This window comes from Chelonus insularis, unplaced genomic scaffold, assembly GCF_013357705.1.
Source record: "Chelonus insularis isolate UGA/USDA-ARS -01 unplaced genomic scaffold, ASM1335770v1 contig_121_pilon, whole genome shotgun sequence".
Lineage (NCBI taxonomy): Eukaryota > Metazoa > Arthropoda > Insecta > Hymenoptera > Braconidae > Chelonus > Chelonus insularis.
The window spans coordinates 846,754-869,252 of record NW_023276363.1 but is presented as its reverse complement, the minus strand read 5'-3'; the positions used below and the strand labels follow the sequence as shown (position 1 = coordinate 869,252).

The 22,499-nt window shown below is 31.4% G+C and overlaps 6 protein-coding genes across 6 annotated transcripts; 2 read left to right on the top strand and 4 right to left on the bottom strand.

Annotated features, from left to right (window-relative positions):
* Positions 1 to 312: 312 nt before the first annotated feature.
* On the top strand, positions 313 to 3,113 carry LOC118065755 (uncharacterized). The gene is made up of 3 exons (XM_035081242.1): positions 313 to 446; positions 528 to 620; positions 682 to 3,113. Exons 1-3 carry the CDS (start codon positions 394 to 396, stop codon positions 2,477 to 2,479), a joined length of 1,944 nt encoding a protein of 647 aa, XP_034937133.1. The 5' UTR covers positions 313 to 393; the 3' UTR covers positions 2,480 to 3,113.
* Positions 3,114 to 3,297: 184 nt separating this feature from the next.
* Positions 3,298 to 6,252, bottom strand: LOC118065763 (transmembrane protein 135-like). The gene is made up of 8 exons (XM_035081254.1): positions 5,628 to 6,252; positions 5,280 to 5,410; positions 5,086 to 5,212; positions 4,383 to 4,787; positions 4,068 to 4,235; positions 3,842 to 3,982; positions 3,609 to 3,775; positions 3,298 to 3,516 (listed from the first exon to the last, which is right to left on the bottom strand). The coding sequence occupies exons 1-8, from the start codon at positions 5,775 to 5,777 to the stop codon at positions 3,402 to 3,404; spliced, it is 1,404 nt and encodes a 467-aa protein (XP_034937145.1). The 5' UTR covers positions 5,778 to 6,252; the 3' UTR covers positions 3,298 to 3,401.
* A 610-nt stretch (positions 6,253 to 6,862) lies between these two features.
* Positions 6,863 to 15,131, bottom strand: LOC118066580 (zinc finger CCCH domain-containing protein 13-like). The gene is made up of 3 exons (XM_035082703.1): positions 14,933 to 15,131; positions 7,307 to 14,527; positions 6,863 to 7,225 (listed from the first exon to the last, which is right to left on the bottom strand). Exons 2-3 carry the CDS (start codon positions 14,483 to 14,485, stop codon positions 6,941 to 6,943), a joined length of 7,464 nt encoding a protein of 2,487 aa, XP_034938594.1. The 5' UTR covers positions 14,486 to 14,527; positions 14,933 to 15,131; the 3' UTR covers positions 6,863 to 6,940.
* A 103-nt stretch (positions 15,132 to 15,234) lies between these two features.
* LOC118066591 (alpha- and gamma-adaptin-binding protein p34-like) lies at positions 15,235 to 16,648 on the bottom strand. Its single transcript, XM_035082713.1, has 6 exons — positions 16,475 to 16,648; positions 16,223 to 16,389; positions 16,035 to 16,149; positions 15,814 to 15,972; positions 15,588 to 15,719; positions 15,235 to 15,501 (listed from the first exon to the last, which is right to left on the bottom strand). Exons 1-6 carry the CDS (start codon positions 16,536 to 16,538, stop codon positions 15,320 to 15,322), a joined length of 819 nt encoding a protein of 272 aa, XP_034938604.1. The 5' UTR covers positions 16,539 to 16,648; the 3' UTR covers positions 15,235 to 15,319.
* A 122-nt stretch (positions 16,649 to 16,770) lies between these two features.
* LOC118066384 (26S proteasome regulatory subunit 6B) lies at positions 16,771 to 18,540 on the bottom strand. Its single transcript, XM_035082370.1, has 4 exons — positions 18,385 to 18,540; positions 18,147 to 18,239; positions 17,755 to 18,088; positions 16,771 to 17,676 (listed from the first exon to the last, which is right to left on the bottom strand). The coding sequence occupies exons 1-4, from the start codon at positions 18,415 to 18,417 to the stop codon at positions 16,889 to 16,891; spliced, it is 1,248 nt and encodes a 415-aa protein (XP_034938261.1). The 5' UTR covers positions 18,418 to 18,540; the 3' UTR covers positions 16,771 to 16,888.
* A 260-nt stretch (positions 18,541 to 18,800) lies between these two features.
* LOC118065694 (rho GTPase-activating protein 24-like) lies at positions 18,801 to 22,444 on the top strand. Its single transcript, XM_035081150.1, has 3 exons — positions 18,801 to 19,558; positions 19,638 to 19,797; positions 19,994 to 22,444. Exons 1-3 carry the CDS (start codon positions 18,863 to 18,865, stop codon positions 22,252 to 22,254), a joined length of 3,117 nt encoding a protein of 1,038 aa, XP_034937041.1. The 5' UTR covers positions 18,801 to 18,862; the 3' UTR covers positions 22,255 to 22,444.
* Positions 22,445 to 22,499: the final 55 nt, after the last annotated feature.

Sequence of the window (22,499 nt, the reverse complement as noted above, 5' to 3'; positions counted from 1 at the left end):
AATTTATATACACTACAGGAAATATTTCATCAAAAATTTGACACACCACATTGAATTCGTTTCCTGTACTAATATTTATGTACTAATGTTAAAATCTCATTTCTAATGGGATTTTTCTACTGCGTAAATAGTGTCGGTTAGATTTGTAAAACCGAAAAAATTTGCAACCGGAAGTGAGAGAGGGAAGTTGAACGCAAGTTTACGATGAAACTTCTTTATCGACAGAGCTGCATGTCACATGTTAGAATTATCAAAACACATTTAATAGGTTATATCACATGTTTTATAATTTGAATTAATTGTCTTGTAATTAAATAAAAATCATCAAAGTTATATTCTTCGATAAATATATAATTAGCTAATTTTCCATGACAATTATATAAATAAATCAAAATGGCATTTTTCTCAAGAAATGAAGGCTTTAAACGTGTACCATGGTTATCATTGTATGTTATGAAATTTATTTATGTTTTTTTACAAATAAAACTATTAATTATAATTGATTTAAATTATTAATATTTTTTCAGCCCAGAGTGGTATCAAGTTTATAAACAAATTTATTCTAATGATAACTCCAAACAGTTGAAAGCTTACGACACTTTACTCGTATGGAAGGCTCGGTAAATATGTATTTGAAATTTATATATTAACGTTTGTACTTATTTTATTAATATACTTTAGAATGCCAAAACTACCAGTGGGGGTAGATTGTACTTTTTCTTTAATTCACGTTTGTCTTCGAGACCGAGAGTGGACTCCAAAAATCAACGTTGGAAAATTGCCATTATCATATGAAAATGATTTGTGTTTACTATACTCAACAACAATCATGAGATTTCTAAATCATATCTCCAATATTGGTCATACAAAACAAACATCGCTGTTCCAAATTGCCAAGCAATTAAATATTCCTGAATGGATTGTCAACTTAAGACACGATGCTGCTCATGGTCATCAATTACCTTCTATTGATTTATTTAGAATTGCAGCAAATTTCTTACTTACTTGGCTACACAATGAGTATTGGGTTGCAGAAGCTCGTGCTCTTCAAAAAGAATTCATTAATGATTCACAACCTGTAGATGCCGAGAATGAATCTCCAAATACTCTTATTAACCTGATTGAATTATGGATAGCCGTAGGCCTCTATAACACTGCAGAATACCCCTCTGTATCTAGTCTACCGGATGAACAGCTTCAAGAAACACTTAATGAGTTACGAATATCTTCTAAAAAATCGAAACGTTATCTAAATGCAAATATAAATGAAAATAATGACAGTGGTTATCGTTTAGCAACAGCCAAGTTTTATTTATTAACAGAAATTTACTCCATTTTGAACAAAAAGAAACTATCATTTGATTCAACGACAACAACATTGAATGTTATTATGAACAGTGAATTATTTTTACCTACTGGAGAATTTCTTCAATTGTTCTTGACTAAATCCAATCTAAAAAATAACTGGGAAAAGACTCATTTACCTAAAGCAATTATTAAATTTTGGCAACCTTTTATTGCTATGTTACATGAGAGAAATATGTTAGATTCTCTGGTATTTAAATTAATTGAATTCATTAATTCGGATAGTGTAAGCAATGGAACGAAACAAAAAAAATTAATTGCAGCATTGTGGATAAAATCTATTGCACAGGGATTAATTAAATTAAAATTTTGTCAAAAAGAAATGCAAGTGTTAGAACAATCATATAATAACAGCAAGAAAAAGTTAACTCCAAAAATACTAGAGTCAAAAATAAAAGAAAAAATGAAATCTTTATATCCACAATTACAATATGGATTGTGGTTAGACATTAAATCTGACATTCCAACAATATTTAGTGATATAAATTTTGTTAAAAAAGTAATAATTAATCCAAATGAATTTACTTTGGAATATGTAGAACCACTTCTAGATTTAGTAGTGCCCAGCATAGAAACTGAAGTAAGAAACAAGATGTTAGATTTAATCGGAATTTACCTTGGAAAGAAGTCTTTTTTTAATATTTCATGTGATAAGAAAGATAAGGTATATACTCGTGAAGACTTAATCGAAATAACTGGACGTAAGTATTTGGATCTTAGTGATGAGAATGAACCAATGAATGAAGAAGAAATAGTTAAAGAATTTGATTTGGCTGACAACGAAAAGAGAAACAGTAGTTGGAAATTATCAGAAGAATCAGAAAATATTAATTGGGCAACTAGTGATATTGGAATTCTACCTTGGCAAATAGGTAAATTAGATATGTTGGAATTAAATGATGACCAATCAAAGGTTCTTTATCCAATTACACGTAAGTCAATGAATACTACTGCAGGATTTGTAGATTTAGAGAATTTAATTTCTGATAGTCAAGTGAAATGGGAAGAAGTATTGAGAAAGAAACAGAGACGAAAGAGAAAAAAAATAGATATTAATGCGGGTGTTACAATTACTAAAGCTATAGAGGTAGTTAAAAAAAATAAAATTAATTAAAATGATAATCTCATTACAGCTACTTTGTTACATAAAGATCAAGCAAAAAGAAATTTTATATAAATCGACAAAAAATATTGAATGTATTATTTTTACTTATTAGATATGATTATGACACGAAGATTAAGAAAATATATCATTAACTTTTTTATTAAAATTACGATACATTTTTTATTACCATTGCATCTAATTGTTACGTTGAATAATGAATAAAATTAAAGCATAACGAAAAGTATAAAAACTTTCAATATAATCACAACATCTAGGCACCATTTGTATAATCATGTTTTTATAAACTACTTTAATGAATTTTATGTTTTTGTACACTTCTCAAAGCCGGTTTTTTCCTACAGCTAAACAAACTTTTCATTATGAAAAGTGGACGGCTGTTTTATTAATAATTATCTTTTTTTTAGGAATATACGAATAGTAATAACAAAATTTTAGCATAATCTAACTAATATATATATGTATATAATTCGCATTCATAAACGTTTTATAAACCAGAACTTGAGTAATAACTCATCAGGTAAATCTTAACTAGTTCGTTGTTGAAACTACTTTTTAATGGTTGACATTTTTTGCTAATTTTATACTCTCATTTCTTTGGTTTCAATATTTTGAAATGTTTTTATTGGACCCTTTAAAGTTTTCAGAATTATTGCCATATTTTGGAATACTTTTCACTTCAAAAATAAAATATCGCGAATAACTCAATAATTCTGCAATAATTAGTATTTAATTTTGTTCAATTAATAATGTCTTATGTCTATTGTGTTGAATTTTTAATAGCTCTAATTTTATATTATAGTAAATAAATAATTAGACTTTTTTTCTCTCATAATGATTATAATATTTTCATGTCCCATCAACCTGAGAGACTTTTAATTCATTAAACGATTGGTAACTTACTTAAAAATACTTAAAATGAAAAATTGAAGTTTCTTGGGGTTTTCGTTTTCGTCATAACTTCTTCTACGTATTTTGATGATTCTAGACCAAATGGGTCCAGTGGAACACGCGCCATTGCAGCCACTCTAAATAAAATAATAATCATTATTCATTTTATAATTTGTTTAAATGATTATATTATTATTATTTATATGCATAAAATTTTGAATTAACAAACCTTCCGCCTGATAATGACAATAGAAACTTCCAATATGATGCTCGTAAATTTTGTGGTTCAATAATAGCTGCATGAAAAAGTACAGCTGTAGAAAAACAATACAAAAATATAACGAACCATTTAACTTCTGGTACTATTCTATTCTCAACTCCTTTATTCCACGACAACTAAAAAAAATTAGTGGATTATGAATATTTATTTTGATATAAATTATTCAAATTGATTTTAATTACCTGCAATGCCTTCCACATGACATACAAAGCAATAGTATTATTAGGAAACATTAAAAATGCAACGCTCGCTAATAAACCAGCTGGAATAGCATGCATTTTTGAATTTTTATTAAATGTTCTCCTTAATAAACACGAAAGTAACTGCAATGATAGTAAAATGCTTTGATCAGTATCAATATTGAGTAATTTCAAATATATTCAATTATGTATTTACGATCTATTTTACCCGATATATCCCGCTAAATCCACCAAGGAAGAGAGCTAAATTGAAATTATCTTTTTTACATAGTTCAGCCTTTAAGACTCCCGGTTTAGATAGTAATTGTTTTACTTGAAATGCTAATTTGAGTCCTAATTGTATGCATAATCCAATACTAAATAATTTTATACTACCCTAAAAAAACAGAAATAACGAATTAATTATATATGTTTATCATATTTATTTATATACAGCTATTGAATCGTTCAAATAAAATTGCATTTAAACGATCAACAATTTAAATTATTAATGATATATCATGATGAAATGTTTTATACTTACTCCTAAGATAAAAGATGAACAACTGTATGGATGAGGACACGTACGATGTTTTCCTGAACATTTAATCCAATTGATAAGATTTCTATATGTTTTTAAAGATTTTTGCAAAAGATTTAATGATGTGTTCAATTTAATACGCGATGAAATTTTATCACTAAATGGATTGTCTTCATGTTTACTCGTGGAAGGTTCAGGAGATAGACGTCGCGTTTCAACATAATCAGGATTTTCATATGGACCCACCATGAGTTTTATAATCTTAAATATGGAGTCTTGTTTGGAAGATTTACTACGAAAAAAATAAAGTAACGTGGCCATGCTTGCAGCAAATATTCCAACATTAGCATAAGGAATTTCTTTGAAGTAGCCGCGCCACACCCCCATTCTAAACAACGTTTCTGTCGCCTGAAAATTTTTTACTTATACAGATAATTGTATCAATTAAAAGCTTTTTGATCAATACAGATTATTACAAAAAAACATATTAGTGGATCGGAAAAAGATAATTAAATATTAATAAATTCTTAGAAATATTGTCTTTATAAATTTTTTTTTTTATGAAAATAAGTACTTCATAACATACAACAATAAGTACTCAATAATTTTTTAACGTTATTGTTAATTATAATGTGTTTGAAAAGTATGTTTTCGCATATCACTGATAATCATTTTAAAAACAATGCGTACTGTTCTGAATACTCACAATATTAGCAACATATAGACATAACAATGGTCTCCTAGAAGGTCTTTCAATTAAAATAGCTGATAAACTGGACAAAAAAGCTGGTAAAAATGATACTGTTAAAATATTGAAATGTCCTAAGATTCTCCTATAACAAAGAATATTATTAAAATAATTAACAATTTTTTGAAATTTAAACAAATATTAATTTTTACCTCAATAGACAAATAAATGCAGGATATGTAAGCGCACTCCATGATAAGAAAGCTGTTGATTGTAAAATTCCTAGTATTGTTCGTAAAATATCATTTTTAGATGGTGTTTTTCCTCTCATTAATAAAGTTAGCTGTAATTTCAAAAAAATATTATTATAATCGATTGCGATATACTTAGTATTTTAATCATAATACCAATATTATGCACTATTAATGGTAACATTATGCACAAACGTGCTTATATATGTAAATATCATCCAATAATTAGCTCAATTGATGATTATGTTATAAAAACTTGAATAATAAACACATGAAAGTATAATTAGTAATTTGTAACATTCAACATACAATGTAAACAGTCGAATACACTCTAAGAGATTCTTGTAAAGCATGTAATCCAAGTCCAACTTGTGCCATTACACAAGAATTAACCCAAGGATGGACATAATCCTTACAGTTGGCAGTTTCTACGATAAATTTACTTAATTTGGCCGGCATCCTTTTTTCAATGTTGTTGCGACTTCAATGTTTATATTGATTATTTAATTAATAAATAAAGTAGTGGTAAAAAATCAAAATAGATGAGGTACACGAGTACAAGGAAACAAATTATCCAAGTACTCGCGCACTAACTGCAACTCACAACAGTTTTTCGAATACTATGACCAAGTAAGCAAATACATGCTCTCGCACCTATACATATCACTTAGCTGACTGAACTTTAAACTGATCATGTAATTTATTTTCATATTTGCAATGCTCATGTAATGAATGATTCATCAGAATGAATTTTTGATGGATTGATAATAATTGGAAACTAATTTAAAGGTTAATTCAATTTTTTCTACTATTTTTATTGATTAATTTTGCCAAAAAACTATTGTTTGACGTTCTGTTTTAAGGTCACGCGAGTGCATATGTACTCAAAATGTACTCTTGTCGACCGGAATAATGAACGAACGTTCACAGAAGTGTCCTCAGTATGAACTGAGGTGACCGAGTGAGAAACATTTGATTTTAAATACTCTTTCCGCCAATCAAATAACAGCTGTTGCGCAATCGTGGAACAGACGCGAAATTTGAATTGAAGAAAAAGCTAAGTCAGAATTTTTTTATTTTTTATTATTGGTGATTATATAAATTCTTTATTATTAGTACTTAAAAAATTTTAGAATTTTTTTTCATTAGTTTGTTTATCATTTTTACAAACAATTTATAAGTTTTAAATGAACTTTTTTTAATGTATTTTAAAAATAACTTTTTATTCTTTTTTACGAATTGAGTTGAATAAATATTTAAACTTAATTTTTTTATAATACAGTTGTATTTAATACGTTTAAGGAGGATATATACATTTTAACATTATCGCCAAAAAATTCGCATAATCTTAAAAATTAAACTTCTTTAAAAAAAGTTAATTTGTTATTACATACATTCTGAACTTTGATATAACAAAAACTGTATTCAGGCTTTTCTTTACCAAAAATATATTAACTGAAAACAATATTAATTAAATACATTGAAAGTTTACTACATATATACATTCATAATTTGGACGAGAGTAGAAATAACTTGTGTCTAAGTTCAGGAAGAATGTCAATGATCTATATTAGATGAACATTTTACACAGTATCCGGAAGAGCATAGCTTGATATTCAGGGTTATATTTTACCCAACGGTTGAATGGTATAATTAAGTGGTGGTGGAGGAACAAGTAATGGTAAAGGAGTAGGTGGAGGTGGTGCTTGATTTCCACTGGGTGATACAGTATCAGCAGGACGTAGAGTTGCACTGTAAGCAGCAAGATAACTTGGCCACAAATGAGGAGGCGGTGGAGACCCAGGTGGTGGCGGTGGTGGTGAACGATCATCCGCTTCATCTGAATCACCCATCATCATAGCTTGTAATGGTGTTACTTTTGGCTTTTTCAATTTTATTATTTTTACCTGAAAATAACAAATTGATAATTAATCATAAATAAAGAAATACATGCTTGTGAATGATTATTAAATGTATAAAAAATTTACCTTGACTTTCTTTTTTATCTTCATTGGTTTGATACGTTTAGCCTTTTTACGATTCTTCCGAATTCTTGATCTTTTAATTTGTTCATGCATAGGATCATTTGCTGAAATAGGAACTGGTGGTGGAGGAGATGGTAAGTCTCCTTCGCAACCACTAGGACTTGTTCCTTCGCCAGGTCTTACTCCATCGGCGAATTGTACAGATTTACGAGCTCTACGTTGTCTTGGCGTTTTCAACTTTGTATCTTTATCATTTTCATCATTTCCTTCATCATTATCTTTCTGCTCTGCAGCCAATTGATTTTCGTTAAGATTTAACTCGTCATTTTCATTGACTTCTGCATTGTTCATTATTTTTTCAGAACCATCATGTGGAAATTTCTCTTCCCAATATCCTGGAGGAACTAAAATACCCTTCTTAGGTGGTGAAGGTAAAGGAACTGCAGTCTTAAAACCACTTATTACTGTTTCAGCATCCGGATTTTCTGCTAATTTAATAATATCAGCATCAACTTGTTGGCTTATTGAACTCATTGCTTTAGATATGTCGTCTTCAACCTCTTCTTCATTTACAAATTCCATATCATCTTCATCTTCCTCTATATCACCCTCTTCATCGTATTCATCTTCACCTCCAGGAAGAGTAGTTTGTTCTGGCTGTTCAATAATTTGATCATTTGAATCTTCACTAGTACCAGGTTTAGGCTCTTGAACTGAAATAGATGATTCTATTTCATCTTCACCAGTTACTTCTGTTTCCACACCTTCAGGTTTTGCTTCAGCTTTCATCTGCATACGTTTAGCTCGACGCTTTAACCTTTCTAACTTTTTCTGTTTTTTCTCAAGCCTTTTCTCTGCCCTTAATCGCCTGCGTTCTTCTTTTTCCTTACGTTTTGCTTCCATAATAGCTTCATAATTGTAAACAGGTTGTATTACTGGCGGTGCTTTAGGAGGTTCAAGTTTAGGGAGAGCAGTAATGGGTAATGCTGGTGTAGATGTAGGTTTATTCTGCGGCCTAATAGGAACTGTACTAGAAACAGTAGGAATCGGATGTGAATTGGGATGTAAAACAGAAGTAGTAGAAAATGGAGCTAGAGGCACGGATGGGCGTACTCCCATATGCATTGAGTTAGCTAAAATAGGTCCTGTTTGTAACGGTGATCTACCACTCCAATCCAATGTTGTAGTTGGAACAACTTGTAAAACATTTCCTACACGAACTACTCGATTAGGATTTTCAGCATTCGACGATGTACCAGGTAATGATGGATTTGGTATTACATTTCTGACTGTAGTTGAAGGAAGTGGACCACCAAAGTCACCGGGAACCACTTGAAGAACATTTCCTACTTGTACAACAGAGGCATGTTGACGATTAAATGTAGGTGGTACAAGAGAGCTTGGAGGAATGATAGAACTACCACTTGGACAATGAAAATTTGGTCGAGGTGGACCACCAATTTGTTGCATTGACTCTGAAGAACCTAATGCTTGAGGTATTATACCTCTTGGAGCACTTGGCATGCCAGGATATTGTAACACTGGTTGAGTATACTTTGGATGATTGTAAGGAAGTGGCACAGGTGATGGTTCATGAGCTTTTTTAATTCCAAGCTCTAATTCTAATCTATCATCAAGAGAAAGACGTTTTGGTGATCCTGATGGAGGATTAGCGTTATCTAAACGCGGTGGATAGGTAAGATTATTTCCTTGATAGTAAGGATATTCATATGGAGCTGCTGTTGGAGGCAAATTAACTTCAGATGATTCCGAAATGTTTGAAGGCTCTTCAAGAGGTGTCGACTTGATTCCTGAAGGATGAATGATCGTTTCAATACGTCTACCACGTTCTTGACTGATACTTCTTCTAAATCTATCATCATCGATTCTTGAAAATCTTTGTGGAGAAAGGGATCTCGAGCGTCGGAATCTCGAAGAACGTTCTGAAGTATTTACCCTTAATCTTGATCTCGATGATGATCGTGACCTTGATCTTGATCTTGACCTAGACCTTGATCTATTTCGACTGACTGATCGAGAACGTGATCTTGAATAAGTCCTAGATCTACTCCAAGATGGGGATCGCGAACGGCATCGACGATTAAGCCGTAATGGGCTATGTGGTCTTGGAGATAACCTCGATCTCGGTCTTGTTTCTGATAATTTTCTACTTCTAGAGTCAAATTGATCTAATCCAGGTGATTCTCGTGATCGATCCCAATCGAAATCACGGGGTTTTCTCTCTCTACTTCTACTTCTGTAGTGAGGTTTATCGAAATCAGTTTCTAGCGAACCACGGTCAATATTTCTATCTAAACTACTATTTCTGTGATACGGTCTGTCATTAAAATCAACATCAGGAGAAAGCCTATTAACATACATAGCATTCAATGGTTCTCTACTCATTCTTCTATCGTCTCTCCAATGGTTTTGTTCTTCGATATCATCTTCACGCTTTCTTCTATCATATTCATTTCTAACAGATTCCAAATGATTATAAGGCCGGTCAACACTCCTATCACGACTCCAAGTTCTATCACGGCTTCGCTCTCGGATTTTATCTTTTTCAGGACTTCTTCTTCCACGATCTCGTCTGAATGGTGATCGTTCTCGTAGTGGACTCCTTGAAGAAAATCTTTCTCTTCGATCATCAGTATAATTAGATTGTTTGTATCGGTCCCAAGATCGATCGTCTCTTCTATAGGGGCTTCTACTACGACTTCGACTCCAACTTCGGCTACGAGCTCTATCCCAAGAAATTGGGGAACGCCGTTTTTCTCTAAAATCACGTTCATTAAAAGGACTGTATTTACGTTCAACTTCAGGAGAATGTCCTCGCAAACTTCTATCATCTTTTCTTCCTCGATCTCTAGAAGAATCTCTTAATGAACATCTACTTTCACTTCGATAACTACAATTACTTCCCTTTTCTTCACTGTTACGAATTATTGGCCTTTCTTTATCTCTTTTTGGTGATAGTCTACGTCTTGAATCATGAGACGAAGATCTCGAATCAGATCTCGGAGTAAAATCACGGAAGCCTCGTCGAATTGCTTCTCTTTCAGCAGTACTATCAATTTCATGTGGCTTAGGAGCAAAGCATGAATTGTCATTGAGAGGTGAAGATAATGGACGGCTTGAAATTCTTGACACCAATAGAGGTATTTCTGAAGACCCTCTTGAATCAAGCTGTTCTGAAAATCCATCTCGTGAATCTTTAGCAACAAAATCAGCAAATATATTCATGCGTAATTTTTTCATAGCTTCAGTTTCAACATAAGGTTCTTCTAAACCACTCTTCAGGTACAGATCTTTCGATCCAGATCTACTGCTTGAATGAGAGTTTTCATCACGAAGTTCTAACTTTTTCGATAACTCTGGACGTATTGGTGACGATTCTTCTTCACTATCACTGCTATCACTGCTACTGCTACTATCAGAGCTATCACTACTGCTATCACTTGAATCTCTCGACCTTTTCAAAGAAAATGATTTATTTTTTATTTCTGGTGACGTTCTAACCCAATCTACGACTTCTTCTTCTTCCCAATTCACTGGTACTAAATTTTCTTCAGAAACGTCTTTTAAGTTTGGACTTCGATCAGACCATCTTGAAGGTTTCTTTCTTTCTGAATTAGACACTACTTCAGTGGGCTTAATACCACCTTCAGGAATGATTTCTACCCATCCACCTTTATTCTCTTCTTTTTCTTCAAGAACTATCGGCGATTCAACGGGTTTTGGTTCTTCTGATATTATGATTTTATTCTCTTCAACAGGATTTTCGGTAGTATTTGATTCCCATAGTTTTAATTTCGAATCAGTTTCGATTTTCTGTTTCATTAACATCATTGCTTCTCGTTCACCTTCTTCTTCCTCATCTTCCCAAATTCTCAAAGCACATACAGGTCCAGTTTGCTTCTTTTTGTTTTCACGTTGACTTTTTTTCTCTACAGCAATATAAGTATCAGTTTTACTGTCATATCTAACCTCTTGTTCAATCTTTTTTTCTTTTTTCAATGCCTTTTCTTTTAATTTTTCAATAAATTCGTTTGTTTCATCCTGACTATCAACTTCCCAGTCATCTATTGTGTTACGATTTTTACTAATTTTTTGTTCAAGCTGAGTTAATGATGGAAAATTTAAAGCATCGAAATCTAATGATGTTGCTAACTTGGAATGATACTTTCTGAATTTTTTAATTAATTTTGATGATAAATCTGGAGATTTTCGTTTTGATCGTTCTTTAGTTTGTTTTTTACTGCTTTGACTTTTTGTTTCTGAACTTGATGATGAAGATGAAGAGCTACTGACACTTGAGGAACTGCTTGTACTACTATTTCGACGTCTATTTTTCATTTTTCTCAATTTTTTACTTTTAGAGTTATCACTATGGGCCGCTTTTTCACTGAGATGATCATTGGTGGCTTCACTATCAGTATTTTTCTCTACTTCTTTATCACCTGATGATGGTTGAATAGATTTACTATCTTTAACAGTATTTTTTGCATCAGTAGTTTCGCTTTTTTCAACATCATTTAATTTTTGTTCATTTTTTACAATTTCAAATTTGGCTGTTTCTTCAGGTTCTTCAGAATTCAATGGATCATCTTTTGGCCACTGTTTATCAATACTTTCCGCCTCTAATACTATTTTTTTCTTCAAATTTTCCAAATCAGATTCATTAAGAGTTTCATCATCCAACAATATCATTTTTTCTTCTTTTTTTGTTTTTTGTACTTTCTTATTATCAGCAGACTTTGATCGTCGTTTGATTGTTTTTCGATATTTACTAGAATCTCTTTTTTGTTTTTTCTTTCTTACGACATGTTCCTCGTCAGAATCACTCGAGTTTGATTCAGTATCTTCCACTTTGATTCTTTTCTTTTTCGCTCTAGATTTTTTTCTATTCTTTCTCCGTTTACTTCTTCTTCTTCTTTTCTTTCTATCACGTTCTGTGTCATCACTACTTTCTTCACTTTCACTGCTAGAACTATCAGAACTTGATGCTCTTTTCTTACTCTTTCTTCTTCGTTTTTTTTTAGTTTCTTGTGATTCAGAATCGGATGAACTTGAAGAAGATGAACTACTACTTTCACTAGATGATACTTTTTTTTTAGTTTTTATTTTCTTGCGTTCTATTCTCTTATTGTCTTTTATATAATCATCTTCTTTTTCATCTTTTTTTGCTTCGTTTTCCCAATCACTCGTATTCAATTTTTCTATGACATTTTTCGAATTTTTAGTAATTATGTGTTCGTCACCATCACTTTTCTTACTATTACAAGCTTTATCTTCTTTATTGCTCTTCATTTTCAATGGAATTTCAGTTATTTCTTTATCATTAATTATACCAACTGATTTATTGCTATTTTCTTCAACACTTTTGTCATCTACTTGTTTAATATCATTAAACTCTGCTCCTGAGTATTTATCTTTTGAATTTTTTAATTCTTCACTATCATTATTCACAATTTTTATAAATTGTTCGTACTCTGAAATAAGATTTTCTCCAATTTTAGGCGAATTTATATCAGCTGTTGTTTCAACCATTTTTGGAATATCCTCAACTGTTTTCTCATCATTTCTAGGACTGTTACTTACATTTTCAACCTTCGGAACAAAAGCAGATACCAAAGGAATTGATGTTACTTCCATTTGTTCTTCTGATTTACTTTCTTTACTTTCGGCTGCTACTGAAGTATCATCTGCTGATTCAGTTTCATTTTTATTTTCTGGTGAATTACTAGGTGTACTATCTTTCGGTATTTCTATTGACTCTTCACTATCCCATTTGGATTTCGGTAATATATTGGTGTCCTGTTTATTGAATGACGTTTCATTATGATGTAGTTTTTCAATTTTATTGATTGATTCATCCCATTTTTTAAGCCATGTACGTTCACTTATTTTTTCGTTTTTTTCTTCTACTTTTACTTCTTTTGTAGAATCAATAATTTTTTTGAGCAAATTGCAACGATCGGCAGGAAGTAACTGAAAAAGTTGTTTTTTCGAAAAAAATAGAGAAATATCTGGATTTTCACTATAAAAAATAGAAGATCCTTTACATTTAGTCACTCGTATGGATTCTGGTGGATAAACTTTTCTGTCATCATTTTTACCATCAGCAACAGCATAGGATCTTTCTAACCGATTTGATCCGAGCATTAACATTTGCTCTAAATGTCCATTATATTCTTCAGCAGTTTTAAATTTAACATCTGTACTTGCATCTTCATAATTATCAGATAATGATCTTTCTCTTATTTGTCTACCGTGAGATTTAAAAGTTTTCCAAGATTCACAATTATTCAGAAGATGATTTTCTTCATTTTTTTTATCTTTCTTGTAATCATCTTTTCGACTATCATTTTTTCTTTTCTCACGAGGTTTATCATTTTTTTTAGATGACTTGTCTGACTTATCTAATTTTATTTTATTTTTTTGATCAGTCTCTGGTGAAGCACTTTTTCTTTTATCACTATTTTGGCTTCCTTCTCTTTTATCACGACTCCTAGATCGCTCTCTTCGTCTATTATTACGTCGTCTGCGATCGCCTCTGCCCCGGCTACTTGAGCGACGAAATCTTTTTCTATCCCATTGTGAATATCTACCATAATTTCTATCACGATCATCTCTTTCACTTTTTTCAGAATTTTCTAATGTTATTCTATCGGGAATGTTTGCCAATAACATTTTTTGCTTGGATTCTTCACGAATAATTTCTTCTATGGCTGATATTTTTGGTTCTGACTTTTTCTTATGTTTTTTATAATTTTTCTTTTCGGAACTAGCATTACTTAACAGTTCTTGGAAGTCAATTTCATTTTCTATTCGATTTCGTGCATCTTTTACTTCTTCCATTAAATCTTTTACATTGCTAGATTTTTTACTTGATGCAAAAATATTCATCGTTTGATTCTTACTAACATTGGCGTCCTTATCTTTAAGTTTCAACACAGGAGATACTCTAAAATTATTTGCAAAAGCCATTAATCTCTTTTTAGCTTGTGCTTTTCCTAAAACCGGCTTCGTAATTTTAGGACTATCAGTTGCAGAATCATGTTCTTGTAATCCTTTATTACTATCAGGAGTATCTGAGTCTCTTAGTTTTATGATACCAGGACAAACTTGAGACACGTCATCTGAGGTAGGAGTATCGTTATTTTTTGATACTTCCATGATTATTCAATTTGTACGACTCAACTATAATATCTTCACTACCTAAAATATGTTAAAAAATTTTTTTGTTAATATAAATGGGGAGACTACGGTTTCCGTGGCGCCGCGATTTTTTTTTGCCTCGCAAAATTGTTGTAACTTGGTACAATGTACTTGCAGGGTGATTTTTTTTCATTAAACGGTGCGGCCGAAGGCCGCCACCGGAGAGAACCCTCTAATTCTGTAGTCCAAAATTATGCCCATGTATAAGCCCATATAAACCCAAAATTTAAAGTATCAATATCTCGAAAACTAAGTGAGATATGAAAAAATTTTATTCTTCATTTTCGTCTTATTTTGGACTGTTCTATCGAAATTCATTATCATTTCGTGGCGCCACGGAAACCGTAGTCGTGCCATATAAATAATAATTGTTCAATAAAAATATATATATTAATGAATGCTTACAAAGTTAACCACGTGAATAATTTTCATAATTATTCGAACAATTATAAAATATTTGTATACACTCTACAATAATGAAAATTATTTTAGGTATTACTTCTGCAAATTAGTTACAAAAAACACTATAAATAATTATAAACTGTAAACGAAATCAGGCCGTACACAAACGCGACGGTCATTTTGGTTAAACTAAAGACTACCAACGTGACAGGCTAATACAGGACGATACAAATTTAAGTGTGCAATGGTGGTATGACTTAAAATTTTGCCCGCTAATTTCAAATTAAGTCAATTGCATCAACTCATTGCTTCTATAAATTTACCTTTTTATTTATATAATATTGAGATATACAGTTAATATTTATATTGAACAATTAAAGTTTTGAAAGTTCATTCGTTAGGATCTTCAATTTCTGACGAATCACCTCCCATTGCTTTCCAAAAAGCTGTAACAAGTTGTTCGGCTGCAACTCGCCGATTGCTGGGTTCCAAGGTTGCTACATGTTCTTTCATTGCCATTAATTGACTCAATAATTCACCAAAATCAGCATTCGTATCTCCAAGAATACCATCTAATAATAAAATTTTTGGCAAAGAATGAATCAAATCTCATTTCTTTATATCAATTATTGAACCAAATAATAACACAAATACCTACCTAGTAATGCTCGATCTACTAACGAAAAATCTGTTCCATCTCGAGCGGAGTTCAATTGAATATTGTCTAATTGTTCTTTAATTTCATTTACATCGGGTTCATTTGAAGTTGAAATTCGTCCATTAGGAATGCCTAAAGTATGTTTGATTTTGTTTTTAATGTAATACATCAATCATTTACCATTTAATTGTTTTTTTTTTATATATATATAAAATGAAATAAAAACCTTTTAATATTCTATTAGGCCAAGTATGAGTATGTAAAGCTTCTATTAGCCTTTCTAATCCATATTTTTCATGAGCTCCATCATCATCCATTTCACTAGTTGCTTCTGGTACTTTCATATCTACTAGTTCAAATTTATGAGTATAACACCATTCGGTTACTAAAAATTTCAATAAATTAAATTAACATTTAGGAAATCCTCAATCACATCTGGAAAAATACCTTCTTCTTTTTTTTGTGAATCATCAATTGGTTCACAAGCCAATAAAAATATCTCAGCTTCATTGAGTGTCTGGATAAATGGTACATATTTATCCAATATGAGTGGCTCCTCCCCCTGAGTCAATTAATTATACGTAAATTCACACATGAAACAGTAAATTAAAATTTCTTAAATTGCTTATTATTGCCTTTGATTCATAATGAAGTATTACTGCTTCAATACTGTCAGCAGGAATTTCTGGAGGTATCCTTTCTGTTACACACAATAATATTTGTGCTGAATAATATTTGTTGTTAATGTCCCATGAAAAATATTTTACGTCATTGTTATCCATGAAAAGTTTTCCATCCATTTCTATTTATAAAAAATGAATTATAAATAAAATTTCTATAACAATAAATTTATATTGACATAACCTTTAGATGACAATTAATTTTACCTTGAACAAGTGAACTTGCTTTTCCAATTTCAGTACTAACAATTAATACTTTCGGTAAGTCCATTTTAATTGTTACTGTATCGTTAATATTTTTTTTATTAATATGATTACAGCTAAATGATAGAAAATAAGAATTATCAACTGAAAACAATAATAGTGCTCTATCTCTTATGAGTGACACTAGCGCTTTTAGAAATAATTTTCCGTCAAATTGATTTTTTTTTTGAATACATATCTTTTTTACATACGATATAGGAATAAATGAAATAAATAACACTGTATATATTTATAATTAATTCATCAGACAATTTATTTTGTTAGCATTGAAATTTGACAAATATTACTAAATTATCATATACATGTAATGTATTATTGTAAGTAAAAAATTGAAATTTAATTTCATAAGCTGTTTGTTTATTTATAAAATTCATGCTCGGCTTCATCTTTTTTAATATTATTTTTATATCCTTTCTCAAAGTCTTTAGCAAGAACTATGTAACGATTCTCACGTACTGCGTGCATTCCTGCCTCTTGACAGATAGCATTTATATCAGCTCCTGAAATTCTGTCCGGTCTTGCTACATAGTCTTCGAGATCGACTTCTTCACTAAGATTCATTTTAGCGGTGATAGTCGAGAAAATAAGTCGTTTTTGTCGACGATCAGGTAATGGAAATTCAATTTTACGATCTAATCTTCCAGGACGTAAAAGAGCAGGATCTAATGTATCAGCTCGATTAGTAGCCATAATTACTTTAACATTGGTTGTTTGATCAAATCCATCCATCTGATTCAACAACTCTAAAAGAATTCTCTGAACTTCACGATCAGCGCCAGTTTGAGCATCAAACCGTTTAGTTGCAATTGCATCAATCTCATCAACAAAAATGATAGCCGGTGAATTTTCTTTTGCTAGACGAAATACATCTCTAACCATTCTTGGACCTTCACCCAAATATTTCTGGACAAACTCAGAACCAACAACGCGTATAAATGCAGCTGTAGTATGTCTAGCTACAGCCTTTGCCAGCATAGTCTTGCCACATCCTGGTGGACCATACATCAAAACTCCTCTTGGCGGATCTATTCCAATTTGCTTGTATAACTCAAAGTGAGTTAATGGGAGTTCTACTGCTTCACGAATTTCTTGTTTTTGCATGTCCATGCCTCCAATGTCACTATATTGGATATCAGGTTTTTCATCTATAAAAATAAAACAATATGAATTGATTTCTTTCAATTTAATTAATTGTTTCGTAACATAATTAAAATAAATTTTACCAGCTTGAAGCATAGAAATACTAGAGTCTGCTTCTGGTGGAAGAACATCGACGAGAGCATTGCTATGTTTATGTAGAGCAACACTAGCCGAAGGCTTTAACAATTCACGATCTATCGTAGATAAAATTCGAACGTAATAATTAGAGCCTGTTGTTGAACCAACAATTCCGGTGTTTTGATCAACAGCTTCTAAGAATTGTCCAATTACAAGAGGAACACTTTGAATACGTTTTACTTCTTCTTGAGCATGTAAATATTCTTTTTTCAAGTTACGTTGCTCGTCTTTAATGTACTCTTCTTGAACTTGTAAAAATTCTAACATACGTTGAAGTTTCTGCAAAGAAATGAATCATTAAAGAACACGTTCAAAATTCTTTACACTTATTTATTACCTTATATTTTGTGTAAAGATCTTCAACATCTAAATCATCATCAATTCCAGAGTAATGACCCATTACTGGTTTGGATTCCATTTCACTATAATCCTATTAAAATAATTTCGTTTCAAAATTAATTATTTCGCTATGAAGAACTGTACATAACTCTTAGTATAAAGCGATATCCAGTAGTACCAATTCTTCATCGAAAATTATTTGTAAATAATAAATGAAATCTTTCTAAAATACTTACAGTAAGTGTTAAGACGTTTCCTGACTTTTCCATCGCCTCTATTAATTAGTGGTACTTATTGACGGCAAAAAAATTTTTTTTGGTTAACCTGGATGACTTGAGGATTCACGTACAGAACAGCTAAAGCAAACTTCAGTGGAATTGTCAACTGTAATCATCTATAGTTTCTTTTTTGACTTTGAAGCTTCAGTCGATAAAAATTTTTATAAAGTATTGCAATCATCGTTTTTAGTAAAAAAAAAATGTAAAATTAGTCAAAATCAAATAAAAAATCCTTCTCTTTTGAATAAAATTATTTTATATTTTGATTGAGGTTTTCATTTATTTTCAATTGATTTTTTCAAGATAGAGAAGTATTGGGTGGCGACACCTATGCATTGAACTAATAACTAAATGCTTTTTCCGGTATTGTTTGCTTACAAGTTAGCCGCTCACAGCGCAAGGCTAATGTTTAAAAAGTTTATTTGTTATTTTAAAAATGTTAATATATGATCTTTCCGATAAAGATAAAGTATTTGACATTGTTACGAGTCATTTAAAAAATCTTGGGATAAAACATAGAGTGAAGAAAAGTGCCAGAAAAGTAGAGAGTAATGACAAACATGTAAATAACTCCAAAAAAGTGTTCAATGTTCCGTTGTCGATTCAACCGTTGGATGGAGTTCAATTGGCATCTGGAGCAATCGTTTATGTTCCGGTATTTGTCAAGCACACAATTTTATATTTGGAAAAATTTTTAAATCAAGAAGGATTATTCAGAAAAGCTGGATCTCAAGCACGATTAAAAGAGCTGGTTACTCGAATAGACAATGGTCATGGTTTAGGAGGGAAACATCATGCTATTGATGTAGCTAATTGTTTAAAAAAGTATTTCAGAGATCTACCTGAACCAATAATTCCTTTTACTTATCATGATTTATTCGTACGATGTGGGATGATGAGGAGTTCGAAGGTAGACAATATTTTGATGGCTTGTTTACTTTTACCAGCTCCTCATCTGAATACACTAGCTTTTCTTATGGATTTTTTACGTCGAGTTTCCGAACATGAAGACCAAAATAAAATGAGTTCTGATAATCTTGCTAAAGTTATCGGTCCAAATATTATGCCTTTAAGAGAAACTACAATAACTGCCATGCAAAACCGTTTAGAAGCACATTTATCTATTGTAAAGGTATTGTTTATAGCAATGAAGTTTATTATACATTCATAGTTGACATTTCATACTACTTATTTTTCATTCTCATTGATAGATTTTGATAGAAAACTCTTCACAAATTGGTGTCATACCAAAAGATATAATGGAGAATATTCAAGCTGAATCTTATTGTAGCACTGAAGGAGATATTGATCGGTTGAGTGGAGATCGTTTTAGAGAAAAGAAAAAGAAGCATAGGAGTGGAAGTCTTACTCGTAAGTTATTAATGACGTCTTGAACAAAAGAAAATAAGTTACATCGAATAGTGAAAAAAGTTTTAACCATTCGAGAAACTTTTTACATTTGTTCAAGATATTTGAAATCTATGTGCAAACTAGATATATTGAAATAAATTATATTCGTTTAGTTATTTCTGTTACTTTTCCATTAATTTAATTATTCAATTTTTAGGAATGTTTAATGGGCTAAAGAAAATAGTAGGGAAGAACGGATCTCTTGAAAATATTCCTCCTATCAATGAAAATCGATTGAGATCATCAGTCTTAGATACTCCACAAAGTTCTCCTACAAAAATTTGTAAAAAACGAAAGAATGGAGAAATCGCGATAGCATCTATCAATAATAAAAAGAAACGACCATCTTTAGATGGTATAATAGAAAGTACAGTACTTTCTTCGCAATCAATAATTCCTTCGCCGGTGAGAGATCAAAATTCTCAAGAAAGAAATTTTACGACCCAGAAATCTAAAGTTCGAAAATATTTATCACATAATATTCAAGCAAATGGAGTACATACAAAGATTGATAAACCAAAAAAATTGGGTATAAGTTTAGATCGTTTCGTGTCCCGTAGTAAGCAAAAGATTAATGAATTAGAGGTTGACAAAGATAGAAATAACTCAGAAAGTTCACCTATCGAACGACGCTGGAGTACATCAAGTGGAGTATCATCTAAAAAGAGTATGAAGAAACGTCGATTACAGAATTGGAGTGCTTCATCACTTATTTCTTCGCCACCCAGAAAAAAACAAACAGAATTGAATGTACAAAATGAAATGGATCAATATGACAAAATTTTTACGGATGCAGAAATAAATTTGTCAGATGAGAATGGAGAAGACGTTAATTCATCTAACCATTCAAGAAAATCTCCAAGGCGTCATTCAGCATTAAATAAAAAATTAGATTCTACATTATCTTACAGAAATGAAGAATCTTTTGACACAGACGAACCATCTGAAGAATATGTTAAAATTCCAAAAAGTGAATATGAAGAAATTAAAAATAGAGTATCGGCCATTGAGTCACGTATTTCTCAAGAGTTAGATGCTTTGCATGATCACACTGTTAATAGAAATGTTAAGATTAACTCGTTGAACCAAGTACAAAGCGAATATGAAAAAACTTTAGGCGAAGCGAGTATTGAAAGTATTACTTCAGCAGATCACCTAGCAAGACGTCTTTCTAAAGAATTGAAAATTAGAAGATCAGCAGAACATAAAGTTATAAGGTCACCCAGTGCTCGGAGAATCAGTAGTTTGCGCAGACGATCACAAGAAAAACCGATAACTGGACGCAAGCGCGTAAGTCGTATGTCATCTTGGCATGTTTCGGAGCAAACTGATAATATCGATTTAACTCCAAAGCCTGTAACAACTAAATCAGGATCATATCAAGATCAAAACGTCAATTCTTTTTGCAGTGAAGAAACTAATGCAAGATTGAATTACTTACAACAACAACTGTGCACGTTAATCAATCATACTGCTGAACATACAGGCTCTTTTTTGAATGATGAAGAAGATGTATCAATCATCAATATACCTAAATCCACACCTGTACGCCGAGCATCTTCTTTTCATGGAAATGAACTTATTGAAGAATACTCAAAGTTTACTGATCGTGTAGATAAATTTAAAAAAATAAATAGTCAAGTAAGTATTAAACAAAAAAGCGATACACCCGTATCTGAAATTGGATTAGATAAGAGAATATCTTGGAAGAATGCAAGTACATATTTAGATGCAGTGACTCCTTTGAGACCTACGTTTAATGCATCCGTAGTTCAAACAGGTCGAGCATCGGTTGCTAAACTTCGTACACAGAATGCTGGAATGGTGCTGGCAAAGGCCAAATTATTTGATCACAATAAAGGTAAAACTACCCCAGAAACTATAATAGAACAACAGCAAAGAATAAGTATTTCGAGAGATTCAAAAGAAGCAAAAAATTCGATAGAAACTCGGAAGAAAAAATTTAAAAGTCCTAAGAGTAATGGAGCGAGGCTTAAATCTGAATCTCCAAGTGATTTGAATGGGAATAGTCGTCAATCGTTGGAAAAACGTCGACGACAGAGTCCTATATCAGATCAAGAAAATAGACAAACAGACAATTCAAAAGAGGAAATCACAAAGAATTTAAATTCACAAGGACGTCTTTATGCATCTGCAAAGACGAATGCAACAGTACGTGAAAATGAATTGGTGAATCATGCTGTTGAAATGATGAACGTGACTAGTATAAGCAATACTCCTCATATCAAAAAACCACTTTCAACAAAGACACCAAAAAGTGCACGGTCTTTAGTACGAAGACCAGTAGTCGATTCAAGGAGAACTCCACTAAAAGCAGTACCAACTTTAACTACGCCAAAACGTCAGAGTCCACGATATGGATACAAATCAAGACAATTAACCAGAAATATTAATTAAGGATAACGTTTTTAACTGACGAAATATTCAATGACACATTTACCAGTAGTTGATCTCAAAGGATCTTTTTTGAATCAATTTTATCGATGAACAAAGAATTTTTATGTAAAAAGATGATCAATAAATTTGAAAAACACTTTTTTTTTAATAAGTAAAAAAAAAACTCCAAATAAATGTTTGTTTTAATCTATTATTTATTTATTTTTATTTCACAGTAAAGATTAATTTTAAAAAGATGCTGTAAT

Excerpts from the sequence above, each read along its gene's own strand:
- LOC118065694 (XM_035081150.1), top strand. The coding sequence starts at position 18,863 with ATGTTAATATATGATCTTTCCGATAAAGATAAAGTATTTGACATTGTT. Across the intron at positions 19,559-19,637 it reads CACATTTATCTATTGTAAAG|ATTTTGATAGAAAACTCTTC; the intron begins GTATTGTTTATA and ends TCTCATTGATAG. Across the intron at positions 19,798-19,993 it reads TAGGAGTGGAAGTCTTACTC|GAATGTTTAATGGGCTAAAG; the intron begins GTAAGTTATTAA and ends TTCAATTTTTAG.
- LOC118066591 (XM_035082713.1), bottom strand. The coding sequence starts at position 16,538 with ATGGACTTACCGAAAGTATTAATTGTTAGTACTGAAATTGGAAAAGCA. Across the intron at positions 15,973-16,034 it reads TTCACAAAAAAAAGAAGAAG|TAACCGAATGGTGTTATACT; the intron begins GTATTTTTCCAG and ends TGAAATTTTTAG. Across the intron at positions 15,502-15,587 it reads AGTAGATCGAGCATTACTAG|ATGGTATTCTTGGAGATACG; the intron begins GTAGGTATTTGT and ends TTTTATTATTAG.
- LOC118065763 (XM_035081254.1), bottom strand. The coding sequence starts at position 5,777 with ATGCCGGCCAAATTAAGTAAATTTATCGTAGAAACTGCCAACTGTAAG. Across the intron at positions 4,236-4,382 it reads GTTCATCTTTTATCTTAGGA|GGTAGTATAAAATTATTTAG; the intron begins GTAAGTATAAAA and ends CTGTTTTTTTAG. Across the intron at positions 3,776-3,841 it reads TCATGTGGAAGGCATTGCAG|TTGTCGTGGAATAAAGGAGT; the intron begins GTAATTAAAATC and ends AATTTTTTTTAG.
- LOC118065755 (XM_035081242.1), top strand. The coding sequence starts at position 394 with ATGGCATTTTTCTCAAGAAATGAAGGCTTTAAACGTGTACCATGGTTA. Across the intron at positions 447-527 it reads CGTGTACCATGGTTATCATT|CCCAGAGTGGTATCAAGTTT; the intron begins GTATGTTATGAA and ends ATATTTTTTCAG. Across the intron at positions 621-681 it reads TTACTCGTATGGAAGGCTCG|AATGCCAAAACTACCAGTGG; the intron begins GTAAATATGTAT and ends AATATACTTTAG.
- LOC118066580 (XM_035082703.1), bottom strand. The coding sequence starts at position 14,485 with ATGGAAGTATCAAAAAATAACGATACTCCTACCTCAGATGACGTGTCT. Across the intron at positions 7,226-7,306 it reads AGATAAAAAAGAAAGTCAAG|GTAAAAATAATAAAATTGAA; the intron begins GTAAATTTTTTA and ends TGTTATTTTCAG.
- LOC118066384 (XM_035082370.1), bottom strand. The coding sequence starts at position 18,417 with ATGGAAAAGTCAGGAAACGTCTTAACACTTACT. Across the intron at positions 18,240-18,384 it reads GAAACGTCTTAACACTTACT|GATTATAGTGAAATGGAATC; the intron begins GTAAGTATTTTA and ends TTATTTTAATAG. Across the intron at positions 17,677-17,754 it reads TATTTCTATGCTTCAAGCTG|ATGAAAAACCTGATATCCAA; the intron begins GTAAAATTTATT and ends TTATTTTTATAG.